The 14,239-nt window shown below is 38.3% G+C and overlaps 1 protein-coding gene across 1 annotated transcript in view; it reads right to left on the bottom strand.

Annotated features, from left to right (window-relative positions):
• Positions 1–13,243, bottom strand: part of GALNT9 (polypeptide N-acetylgalactosaminyltransferase 9) — a 203,866-nt gene extending 190,623 nt beyond the window's left edge. The window contains exon 1 of the mRNA XM_075217144.1: positions 12,249–13,243. Within this exon, the coding sequence (XP_075073245.1) occupies positions 12,249–12,489 (241 nt within the window). The 5' untranslated portion in view covers positions 12,490–13,243. The remainder of the gene's footprint in view (positions 1–12,248) is intronic.
• Between the last annotated feature and the right edge of the window lie 996 nt (positions 13,244–14,239).

Genomic DNA, 14,239 nt, shown 5'->3' with positions numbered 1-14,239 from the left:
TAGATGTTGTGGTTACCTGCCTTGTTTTGTCCAGTTTTGTGTCATCTTCACTGTTGGACAACCATAGGCAGTCATAACGCGGTATAAAGGTACAGAGTGAAGAGCTATGGTTACATTTCATAGGAAAAGTGTAAATGAATAGTTAAAAGCTTTAAGTATTATAAGTATTGTGTTGATCATTGTCATCTCACTAAATTGTCCTGTCCTACTGTTACTTTTTGGAGGTTTTGACATTATTATCAATAATAATAAGGGGGGAGAAAGGCAGGCAGCAAATGCTCTTGAATTTATTACATGCTGTACAGAGTGTTGCAGAGATATTACTGGAAAGAGGCAGTGAAACTGTCAGAGAAAGAAATCCAAATTTACAGTAAAATATGCATTTGACCTCACAACTGCGTTTGGTATAAAAGGTGATGTTCTAGTTGGGAAATAGTGTCTTTTTGTTTTACTTGCAATGACGACCTATTAACAGTAGTAAGCAGAAAGAAAGGGATAAGGGAAATAAAGAGGAATTATAGTACCACTCTGGTTTTACGCAAGACAATATCTAGGAGTAATCATGCTGTCTGCCAGCTACCTGGACAACCTACCAGCCCTGGCCATGTCTCCGCTTGCTATGTAAATGCAATATGGACCGTAAAGCATTTCACACAAATGGGTTGTATGAAATCCAATGGGATTGCAGGGCAGATAAAAAAAATGTGTTTTTCTCTATAGTATACTATAACATTGTTAACAACAATATCTCAATATTTAGATATAAAGTACATCAATATGTTTATAAATGCCTGTCTATTGAGATGATGACCCTGCAGGGTTTGGTAACAGTAGAAAATCAAAAGGCTACAGGTCACATGATTCCACATGGGTCATAGAACTCCAAGGTGATATCCTTATGTTGTACACTAGGGAGAAATTTTGCTTAACCCCCCTCCCCACAATAAACATAAACAAAAGCAAGCATGGGAGGTTACTTATGAAGATTAAAGTGTCTGTTGTGCACTGCAAAAGTAATTTTACACCCACTATGAGCCTTTATTTGCTCAAGCGCTCCTCAGTTTTCACTAAGTGTGTGGGTTTCCAGAGGCAACTTGCAGAAGAGCACACGCTTACACAGACAAGGGATGGAAATGGAGCAGAGAGAACGCATTCCTAGTCAAGTAGAGAATAAACACCAGTGTGCCACGTTTTGTCGAGTAGAGCTGAATTGAGAATTGAGCTACTCTTTGTGGAATGAGATTATTGTAACAAGATAAATGGGTAGAGAGATTGCAGTTTTAGGTGTGTTCTGTTCATAGGGCGAAAGACTTGACATTCTCACCAGCTCATAGATAACAGTCTTATTCTATACTGTTCCCCATGTTCCCTCACTGTAATGAGTAATTTAAGTCACAAATGACACTAAGCTGTGCAGAATTTAATGAATGAAACTAAAATAGTAGGAGGTGGGACTTTGATTTTACACATTTATACATTTGTAGTGATCCTGTGGAGATATTGCTACCTCTCTGCACACCATAGCTTAAATCTAAAGAGAAGGCACAGACCTTGAAATGCGCTAGTTGGACCATCCAGCTGTACTGGTGCAAAACCAAATGGTTGTACGGTGCATTTTGCAAAGGACATTCATGGGCTGAAGCTACAATTGTACCCGAAATTACAGGCACAAAATGCAATTTAGGGCATTTGCAGAGCTGCAAGATACATGCACATCTGGACCAGTAGTATATGCTCCCAGTTTACACCAGGAATATGGCACATACATTTACTCCCCTTTTCATAGGCACTTGTTTTGCAAAATATTTATTCACTATTAGATATTAATAAAACTTCAGAAGGCTCTCTAACACAACAACAACAGAAACATCTCCCTGTCTCATGTATATGAAAAAACTGCTTAAACACAAACACACACACACACACACACACACACACACACACACACACACACACACAAAATCATATATATCAAACATACTTAAAATCTGTAATATCCACCAACCTTCTAACCCACATTGCCCTTTACCACTTTCAATTCACTTATCTACCGACCTACACCTCATTCCTACTTTGAAGACAGAAAAAGACACCATTCAACAAGATATTTCCTCATGCCAAATGCCACACATTCGACCCAATCTACCCAAATTTTCCTACTTTTCCCCAAAAACATTTAATGCATTCTCTCCAGTAACTGAAGACAAAGTCTGTGAAGTCATCTCATCATCTCATCCTACAACCTGTACCCTCAACCCTATTCCCTCCCAACTTTTCTGTTCCCTCTCCCCTCACTGTATGCTCACCTTTAGTTCACCTCTTCCATCTCTCTCCCTCCACTGGCACAATTCCATCCTTCTTTAAACATGCGCTCAGTTCACCAAATAAAACCATCACTTGATCCAGCCTCACTCTCCAATTATCACTCTATTTGTCTCCTTGCCTCCAAACTACTTGAGTGACTGGTGCACAATCACCTGTCTCACTTTCTCTCCTCTCACTCCATTCTTGACTCTCTACAATCAGGCTTCTGCCCTGAACATTCCACTGAAACTGCTCTCTCAAAAGTGATCTTCTTATATAAAAGTCTAAGAGTAATTTCTCCATGTTCACAATGTTCATCATGTTCTCAACTATCTATCTATCTATCTATCTATCTATCTATCTATCTATCTATCTATCTATCTATCTATCTATGAGGTAATAAGGTGAATGCGGACTATCAAACATATACTTTTTCTAGCCCTCTGGTTCACCTATATTTGTCAGTCATATTTAAGCTTGTGTATATTCTATTTTGAAAGTAGTAAAATAACTGCCGGCTTGCATCGTTAGCATGCAGACTAGTCCATTGGTTCAGTCTAATCAAAAGGGTTATTGTCCACCAGTCCTGTATGAATGGACATCACACCAGGGGGTTTCCTGTCTTCGTTTAGCTGTGGATCTATGTGTGCTAGCATAGGAAATGAGTCTACAGACAGAGCTTTAGGCTTAATTACAGAGGAAGGCATTGTGTATTTAAATGTAAAGATGTCTGGATCCTGATCTCTAGATAGCCACATAACAATATCTGTTCCTAATTAAATCATGAATGATTCATCTGCTATCTCCTGGTCTGTATGTATACCTTTGAAAAGGTAAAGAAAGGAAAGGACCAATCAGGCAGGTCCTGGAATTGCTGATGAGGAAATTTCTGGGTTTAAAAGAGAGCTCTAGAGGACAGCAAATTGGCATTCACTACAGAGTGATAGCTGAGGTCAGGCTGGCATTGAGTTATATTAATCTCTGCCCCCTGACAGGAAAGGAGCAATCGGTCCCTGGAGTACTGCCGTTGCCCGATCTACCTCTCCAGGTCTTGGGGAGCTGTGTGTCCGCCGAAAGCGGAGTGACAGTTACTTTGGGCCACTACGTTTGCTGGTAGTCTTAAAGGAGAGAGGCAGCAGTCCCTGGAAGTGACAAGGATACTGGTGAGGTGTTTTTATTATACCCTGTATGTTGTCTGTGCCAGACTGTAGTGTAGTGTTATTTGTTGCAAGTTATTATTTACATCTGTTTATTGCTATTTTGTGCTACTATTTTGTTAAATAAACGTGTTTGTTTTATTTCGGATATTTGCCTGGGTGATTTCGAACCTTGGATAGGTACAGGGTAGGCCCGCTGTGCGGCCCAGAAGGTTACGTTAAACCCGATATCCTCACACTATCTATCTAACTATCTAACCGCTTTAGTGTTTCTACCTCTGGGTACATCCAGCTTTGACTCCCACTATCTGTTGGGGTCCCACAAGACTCTGCTTTTGACCCTTTACTTTTCACACTGTAGACCTTTTTTCTTGGGGCATTAATTCACTCTTTCTAGTATCTCTATGCTGATGACACCCACATCTATATCTCTTCCCCTGGCCGCTCCACTTTTATACTATCTCATTTAGCCAACTGTCTTTATGTTATCCCCACATGTATGTCCCAATGCTACCTAAAGCTCAACATGTCCAAAACAGAACTTATCCTCTTTCCTCCTGCCAGTGTCACCATCCCCCTTCAAATTTCCCTTTCCCCTTCAATAACACCACATTTTCTCACTCTCCCAAGCCTGCTGCCTTGGAGTCTCACTTGACTCTGCCCTCTCTTTTATTCTTCACATGCAGTTTCTCTACCAGTCATGTCGACTCCACCTTAGAATATTGCCAGAATATGCCCTTTTCTTACCCAACATGCTACCAAAACTCTCTCATCATTTCCTGTCTTAACTACTGCAACATCCTACTATCTGGCATTTCCCTCACCAATGGATCCTCACTTTAACTTAATCTAAATGCTGCTGCAAGACTGATCTTCCTCTGACTGCTCCACATCTGCTGCACCACTTTGCAAATCCTTACTCTGGATCCCTGTGTCTTCCAGTATGTAATTCAAATTACTCACCCTTACCTACAAAGCCCTCAACAACACTACCCCTGCACACATCTCAAATCTCATATCAAAATGCTTTTCCTATTGCCCTCTTTGATCTACCTCTAACCTGCACCTTGTCTCTTCTCTGGTAACCACCTCTCACTCCACCTACAAGACTTCTCCTCTGCTGCTACCCATGGAATTCCTTACCATGTCCAATCAGGCTTTCCCACAGCCTTTAAATCTTTAAATCTTGAAACGCTCTCTGAAAACTAATCTCTTTATTAGAGCTTACTTTACTCCCATTAATACTACTCACACTAATGCACCCTCACAACTATCCCAATCTCCCCTCTGAGCCACACTCGCTCCTCTCGTCTCAGCTGAGCCCTCTTACAAATAGAATGTAAGCTCTCTCATGATCATACATTCCTTTGTTTTCATGACTGCATTTATTTTGTTTACCTTGTATGTTCCTGCTTTAAGTATGTTCTGCTTTACCTACTATACAGTGCTGCACAGCACTGTGGCTCCTCAAAAACTATGATAATAATAATAATAATAATTATATGCATGTGCAATGAAGAAAGCACTCCTAAGCATCAGCGAAGCATTTGCAAACAGCTTTGCACTTGCTCTTGACCACCCTCAAATAATATGGCTTGGACAGGCATATATGCATCTGTGTCCAGTCTCCATCTGTTTGGAATTGCACTAACATGCACTTACTGTACTCGGCCTATAATAGAACACCTCATCGCTCCCCCATTCTGCCTCTAGGGCGCAAGCAGATATGAACCTATGTAAATTTTCATAGGCAAATATTGTATACTTGCTGCCACTTTTCTGGTCATGCAAAAAGCAATTTAATGCAAGACATGATATACACACTGGCACAGTACTCACTCTGCATCAGCCCCCCAGTGTCTTTTCTACTTTCAAAGTTTTAGTGTCTGTGTAAAAGAAACTTGTTTCCAACCTGCAAAATGTAATGTACATTATGTTGACCTTACCATAAATAAAAATAAAACATGTTCAAGCTTTTCAAAAGTTTAAAATATGTATTTTATGTAGGTATTAATAACATATTAGTAATATATATAAAAAAAAATACAGGCTTTTAAAATTATTTGCGTACAAGAGATACAGAAAGGAAGACTATCTGTGCTGGCCTTATTGTGTCTTAGTGTCAGGATCTCCCTCCGGCTGCACTGCAGCTGCATCTGCAGCTCCTGTCTGCTGGACTAACGTTGGACTGTGATATTATTGTTCAGGCCTGCAGTACCTATGGCTTACCAGAGGTGCTGCTATTGTACTATTGCCTTTTCCCTCACTAGCAGGAGTTAACCTTCTTCTCTTGTTATTTACTGCACCTGTGTTTCTGACTATATATCCCTACTCCTCACAATGCTCCTTGCAGGTCATTGTTGTTCCCTTAAACTTCCTGCAAGCTGCAATCTGTTTCTCTATATCCCAGGTTCTAGCAATTCACCTTTGCTTAGCTAAGTTCTCCTGCTGTTTGTACTCACCACTGTTTACCTGTTTCCAGCCACACCCAGATATCTGTTATTTATGTTAAACTTACCTGGTCTGTGCCTTCCCTGCATATCTGTATTGGGTTATTGTTTTAATAAAACAGTTTATATTTTCACCATACTCATGGCTCCATAACTGTCATTACAAATTCCAGTTATTAGTACAGAAATGTGGCACTTAGTTGTCCCATATGCTATCTGGTAGGGATCAAAACTTAGGGAAGGAAATCCTTAACCCTTGTAATAAACTGAAAGAAAGACAGTGTATGCCCCTGGGTACATAGGTGTGCCAAGAGACATCAAATGTGTTTCTTAAAAAATATTTTGGTTACAGGACAGAATACAAATGTGTCTTATATAGTGCTACTCTAAATGATGAAAATCTACCAGATTATGTAAAGCTTGATATAACTGAACTTTACAAAGCAGAAAATACATACATGGTATCAGTGGCGGAAGTGGGGGTGTATATGGTGGTATGTCATGCTGCCACTTCTCCTACTGCCTTCATTGTAAAACTATAAAATTCCATTCACTTAAATTTCCATTACAATTTTCATACTGCCACTTCTAAATTTCCTCTTTGACCACTGCAAGGTATTATAATTCAGACCACTATATAGAGTTTTACTGTCCTTCCTTTGTTCTATCGTCCTACTAGGTACCTCCAAGTGCTTCAGTTCATCCCATCGGCCAATAAAATACTTGCAGGATTATTGGCCTCTAACTAAATTGGCCCTAATGTGCCTGAGTGTGCATTTGTGTGCCTGTGGTAGGGCACAGGTGTAAATTATTAAAAATTATTTAATGGCACAGCACTATATATGTTGGTTCTATTAATAAGCATAATATTATTTAATGTTTTGTGTCCAAAAGTTAACCAAAGAAACAGAATAGTAAACCACACTTTTTGTACAATTAAATTAAGATCTAGGGGTAGATTTACTAAAACTTCTAAAAAAGAAAAGTGGAAGTGTTGTCCTTGGCTACCAATTAAATTCTAGCTATAGTTTTTTGTAGTACATTTTAGAAAATGATAGCTAGAATCTGATTCACTGGTTCAATTATGTTGCATTTCCTTTATACTTAACTAAGGTGGTGACTTTTGTGTTGTAGGTCTTTAGTGAACCAATGTGCACATATATAAGCATTGGCTAGCTGTACTTCATGATGACATTATGACTTCATTATACGACACTGTGAATAAAATTAATTTGGTATTGAAAACATCCACATAATGACTGAAATGTTGACTGTTCAAGAAATCTTCTCAAAACTAAATGACAAACAAGGTGGATGCACACGCTGAACACATTCCGAAAGCATTAAAGCATTCATGTTTTTTATAGAGTTTTGATGAATTCCCCCCTTGACCTGCACACTTGTAAATTAGTTACACAATGACATCCTAATACTAAAAAATAATTAAAACAAGTGCCAACACAGTAGTGTAATATTCTTAAAATGTAAAATACATGTAGTGCAAGTTGACTTGACTTTTTACATGTATCATACAAATATAATCATAGGGCAAAAAAGTACAAGGTCCACTTTTTCAAAACATATTCATGAAATAGAAAAGGGGGGGGGCAGAACAGGGAGGGGGGGTAGGCTTCACGGAAATGTAATGGTTGCAAGTGTAGAGGATTCCAGGCAGTGGCGGATCCAGGGGGGGAGGGGGGGGGGGGGGGGGCGATCGGGGCGATCGCCCCCCCTAGCAGGGGCTTGCTGCCGGCGGCTGCACATTATGTTTTAAACACAATCAGAGCATCTGGGCAGCACACTGTCCCTACCTGTCACTGCTGAACGGACCTGCACATAGTATGCAGCCGCTGGCAGCCTCAGATGTCAAAAAGGGGGCGGGGCCTAAATCGCCCCCCTCTACATCGCCCCGGGTAGAAGTATTTTCTAGATCCGCCCCTGATTCCAGGTCAAAGGAGTTGACAGGGTTGTACAATGAAGGTAAGATGGGGCCACACCAGGGAAGGCTCTAGGTGTGGGATGGGTTCTTACTATGTTCCCTAAAAAGCCATGGAGCTCATATTTTTGTAAACAGATCTGGCCTATCATAAAGATAATATGTGATTTTTTTCCTTGCATGCAACATGCCAGATGCGGTTTTGACTTGACTTTTTCACTGCCTGCTGCTGGGGTCAACATTCAAAAATACATTCTTAATAATGCATAGTTCCCAGTGAGCATTAACTTTGACATCACATCTTAGGTTTTTAGAGAAAGGTAAATGAAAGTTCCAATCGGTAGTCTTATAAATACTGCAATACCATTCTAAACCAGATGCAAAAAGGAACTCAGATAGACATCACAAAATACATTTAGAGAAACTCTGAACTCTGAGCCCAAGGTATATAATAAGAGGACAGAATGGCTACATTTGTATATGTAACTTGCTATCTTGCTTTCTCTACAAGAAGCTAAGCCAATTATTTTGCTATTATGTTTTGTCACTCTATAGCTTCTCTTTTATGACATTTTGCAGTACAAAGTTAGTTTCAAACAAAACTCTTTATAGCTAAACGGTAATATTATCTATATTAGGACACCTACCATTATACATGTAAGATACTTATAAATAAATATGGAAATATAACTTAATACTATTGTTATTTTTAGACAAGTAAACAGGTCGACATACTGTGAAACAGACACAATACTACTGCAGCCTCCAGCTGCTTCCAGTAAAGGTTCTTGCCAAATAAGAAGGTGGAGGAAAGATAATGATTCAGTCTTGAAAGCATACCATTAAATGCTTCTCATTCACAGAATAAACATATAGCTTACATTTTATTATGCACAAATAGTATAGCCTTATATTTAAACATGGTGAGTCAGACCGAGGGCTGTACCGTGTTAGATTTAAAGTAGATGAGAGAAAGTGTAAAGTTGGTTATAAATTAGAAGAATAAGGGCAATGCCGCTATTATTAATGGATGACCACAATCAGTGCAAGCTCTTAATACTTTGTCTGGAAGAGTACATATGATATCATAGGTTTTATACAAAAAGTAGTACGGATGATTTAAGGCCTTATATTCATTGGCATTTCATTAGTATTGTGAATTCAATCTCCAGTTGTTGCAGAGACTTCAGGAGGCCAATGGAGATCACTCCATTGATCTAAATGGCCCTAAGGCTGAGTTCAGTGTATACTTAGGCCCATATGATCACAAGATATGCCCATCTCAGCACCTCTAGTATATGCACCACGTATACATCAGACATATATACGTATGATTACACACAACAAGGCCATAAGCACAAGAAAAGTTTGTTAAAATTGTATTCATAGCAAAAAAAAAAATCGCTGCTAGGGTTGATATAGTACAGTAGATATAATATTCCTTATTGCATATAAATGAAAGTAGCAAAAATTTTGTTTTTTTAATGGGCTCCTAAATTTATACCATATGCATGATCAATGCATAAAGCATCTATCAACTTCAGAAGTGAATTCACAATCAGCCACAATCAGTATTGGCTAACTAGTGCTGGCCACCATCATCATCATCAGTGTATATTTGCACCTGCCTTATAGCAGGTGAAAGATATGGCTCCTGACAGGCGTATACACTTCTCCATGTTGGTCTGCCTCTCCAATTGTAAGGAGGAGTAAGGGTCACATGCTCATAACTCTGCATGCGTGCAAATGCCTGCACTATCTTTGTGGGCATGCGCAATGCAAATGTTCTTAATTTATGCTACCCAAACTGGCATAAGTTTAACCCAGCATCAAGCCCAATGTGTTTATTTAATATTAGGTTGTCTGCTGATACAAATCAGACATGAAACAATATCCTATTCATTAGAAGAAGATAACATTCAGGACTTATACACCTGTTCATCCTCCAAAGTACAGTTGTGTACTTAATAAAAAGCATTATATACCCCAATAGAGGTCAGTATCTCAATAAAAGAAACTGGGCAATGTCTCAGACAAAGTATGAATCTGCAATGCTCTACTGAAAAACAGGCACCCAAATTAAACAATATTATTGCAACCCTAACTAAAGACTTAGGGATATGAAAGTTGCAGTTTTAAAATGGAAATCCAGGACAGGAAATTAAGCAAAATCTTGGAATTTAAAGTTATGGAAACGTTAGAAACAGGTTTAAATTGGAGATTAAGATTTATGGCTAATTACTTATGATGCCAAATAAATGTTGGAATTAAATCTGTTACCTCTATCAGCAAACAACCTGAAAACTTAGCACCACCTTTCTCTGTGTTCTCCTCCAAATTATTGTGTCCTAGAGCCTTGAAAAAGCAATGATTTCTAATATAGGTATTCATGTAAAGTATCACTTTTAAAAAAATGTGTCAACTGCTTATTTGTAGAAACATTCAACTCAATTGAACATTCAATTCAAATGTTATAATTCGCATTCTGTATCTACTACTATTATTTTTTTAATGTGTTTATATTAGAATTGAAAGTTTTATTTTACTTTTAATTCAGATGTGAGACAAGGGGGGGTGGGGGAGGTAAATGTATCAAGCTGAGAGTTTTCCGTCAGGTTTGAAAAGTGGAGATGTTGCCTATAGCAGCCAATCAGATTCTAGCTGTCATTTTGTAGAATGTACTAAATAAATGATAACTAGAATCTGATGGTTTTTTCAAACGGAAAACTCTGAGCTTGATACATTTACTCCCAGGACTTCCAATTCACCTTCTAAACAAACTTAGTGGAAGTGCAATGAAAACTAAATTGACACATTTTTGTGCCTTGAATCCTGTAACCTGCAAATGAATGACTTTGTAGTTTCTTAATATACGTGCACTAGGATGTATATATGTGTATATAAGTGCAGAAAGAGATATATCATGGGCTCATACAAACAGCATACACGTGCTTGCATTGAACATAGAATCTTATACTTAACTGCTGTAAGATATAGCTCAAAGCCACAATGTTGTTTTAATTAAAAAAATTTTTTTTAAGAATTTGCCATTTTAATTTAGTTACTGTATACACAACATATACTATCCTCATTTTTTTTTATGGATGCTTTGCAACATTTTAAGGGGAAAGTTGCATTAGTAACAGTGTGCAAATACTTGTGCACACTTGGCAATTCTATATATATCAGTCCACTGATAATCAATGCTTTCTGAAACAGAGATCCCTGTTATAGTGTCCAATGAGGAATATACATGAAATTGGCATCACTGTTATTGTTAACCTATATAATGTCTGAGGTACATTATTAAAATAAACCAATCTTAAGAAATAAATGATTTAAGGGCAGAATTGTTTATTTTGACAACCTTTTTAATGAAATATAATGACCTGGGATAAATATATTGGGTCATTAGGGCTCTGTACTAATTGTGACTTGATATAAGGTGAATAGGAGTAACTGTGAGTTTCTGTTCTAAGGCAGACATTTTCTCTGACATAAAACTAAAATCATAGCTACAGACATCTAACACCACTTAACAAAACAGTGAATGAAAAGAATTCGGTAATATCTAAATGGGTACTAAGACCCGTTCCCTGGATGCAATCATTGCCCATTGACGTTTTGCTTTTAAGCCTCTTTTCACCCTAATAATGCTACTTCTCCCATGCACTCACTAATATTAGTAGAGCTTTTATAGCATTAAGGGAATGCGTTTCGCTGATAAGGTTTCTGGTAAATTCTCCGTAGCTATTATTTTTCTACTTCAGCCTTACTACTCTCCCTGTTAGCTACATGCAATCAAGTATCTGAAACCCGTAACGTGTACTCGAGCAGGCGCTTGGCCAAGGTTAGCGGACGTGTATGCATTCAGAAAAATAATGCAATCAATTATCTGCGATGTGGACGTACGGTTTACATAGCTTATGCATGAAAGGTCAGACACACACGACGTTTCCCCGTCACAAGCTCAGCGGGTAGACATTGACACTTTGTACTCTTCTGATTATTTCTGTTTAGACTGCAAATAATAATGAATGTTACACACAGCAACTAAATGACATGTTTATGTCCGGGATGCAGCCCATGGGATTTTATCCAGGTTGCACATACTAAGGCTTTAATATTCAGTACATTGTAATTCAGTTATACATATTTATTACGCAAATGTATTTAAATATATCGTACGTATCATGTATCTGAGATAATAGTTATATTTCCCATAAAACAATTGTTCCTTAATTTAAATACAGAGCTGACATATATGTATCATAATAAGAACAAGCCAGAAATAGCGTTTTTGTAACTCAGAGGCAATGAGAGGCCCAGCAAAGTACCATTCATTGCTTAGAAATCCAGATATAAGATTATCGTTATTGTTATATACAGATAACATTTTACCATTTAGTTGGTTGTAAACTACTTCTTCCAGGTGGTCCAGTCTTTGCAGAATAGACTCTCTGTCAACCAAAGATCCCACTTTGGTATTTCGGCTCCTTACTCTGCGGTCAGAACTTCTCACAATCTGCACCAGCTCCTGGGACCTGTCCTGGATCCTGCAGTATACCGAAAACAGGATGATCCCCACAAATACCAAGATATTCACAGTCAGCAAAGTTTTGATTTTTCGTGCCACCGCCATGAAATCTGTGAAGATCCAGCATCAGGGCATCCCAACTGAAGTCAAGCATTTACTCCGAGCCCCAACAGAGCAGTCCACAAAAGAATAAAGCAAGTGACATATCACGTACAGCGAGACAAAGGATCTGGTACATTGAAAACTGACCCTTCAGCGCCACTGCCATAGACAGCTACAGGAATAGATTCTACCTCATCAGCCTATAGAGGTAAGGGCATCTACATGAAAGCATTGCTGGCAGATAAAGTCCGTAGGGGCTGTATACACATGGGTATAAAAACTAGAGGGTGGAACTGAGTACCCGGCTCAGGTAGTGGCGTTATTACAACAACACGTTCCGCAAAGCATAGGAGCTGTTCTTTCAGCACCACGTCCCTCCCATAGCTCTCCAGCGCTCTGAGCTGTTCTGGAATAGGGAAGAGAGGGAGCTGTCTATTTCAGCACCACCTCCCGTGACTGCTTCTCTGATGTAGAGGCAGTTCGTAAGCAGCTAAGCCCAGGTTCTCCAGATAGCTGCCTCTAAATCGTGCGTGCTACAAATTTCACTATGTTTTATGCTATGGTGGAAACAGAGATTTAGCAGTAGGTTACTATAGACAACATACGACTTGTAAGCAGCTTGGGTATCACAGTGCCTTTAAGGTTTGAATGACATATTCTGGTTCTCCATATGATCGCTGCTTTAAGTATGTATTTAATAATGTATGTCTGTGAGTATCTGTGTGCATTTGTGTCTAAGCGTGTGTGTGAGTGTGTCTTTGTCCCAACACAGAGCGCCTGTGCAATGTGACGTAAGCAAAGAAATACTCATCAACATTCACAGAATACAGCTAGTAAAAAACCTTCTCTGCAAGCTTGTGTTTCTTTCATGATTGCACTTGTTCTGTAAGCGAAGAGATATATACAGTAGCAGACATTCACCCTTCCATAGTTTTTAATAATAATATAGTCACAATAGATATGTCTGATATTTCTGCTATTTTACTATGAGGCATCTGTTGAATATATATATATATATATATATATATATATATATATATATATATATATATATATTCAACAATACTGGTCATAGTGGCTATTGTGTTGCTATATTGCTGTTATTGTGGATGATAGCAGGAATATGGTGGGAGTGTTAAAAATATAATCAGCTAGAGACAATAGATAATGTAATTGTAACATTGTCAAGCAGTAGTACAGTGACACGATTCCCCTAATAAAACACAATATAAAAGAAGCATCTAGTATGATGATAACTAGAAGACAAATAATGCCAGGCTTTGTCTGGCAATGATAACAGAACAGCAGTTGGTTATCCAGCGCCATGCTTCATTCAAACATAGAAAAATGTTTGCTCAATATTTACGTTCATAGTAATACATACATATGAAATTCTACATAATTGTTGACCTATAGCACAAGCTGGTGTTGCAGACAGGAAAGTATAGGAGATGCAAGTAGCAAGTAGAAAACATTCAACTAACTCTTGTGAGTTATCTTATAGAGCTACTTTACCAATTAATCTAACATCCTCTCTTTTAAATGTGCTTGTTCCAAACATAAATATCTTATGTCATAAAAGATGTTCTTAGTACATTTGTGGTGTTAGATTATAATGGAAGGCTGTGACTTACTTATTGTATTGTGTAAATTGACTATTCTGTTCCTACATATCCTTATTTCCCTGCAATACTAATGTGCAATGTTCACATTTCAAGAGCAAATCAGTATGCAGAAGCTTCATTTGCAAAAG

Source organism: Mixophyes fleayi, chromosome 1 (assembly GCF_038048845.1).
Source record: "Mixophyes fleayi isolate aMixFle1 chromosome 1, aMixFle1.hap1, whole genome shotgun sequence".
Taxonomy (NCBI): Eukaryota; Metazoa; Chordata; class Amphibia; order Anura; family Limnodynastidae; genus Mixophyes; species Mixophyes fleayi.
Note: the sequence above shows the minus strand (reverse complement) of the source record. Positions and strands in the feature narration are given on the sequence as shown.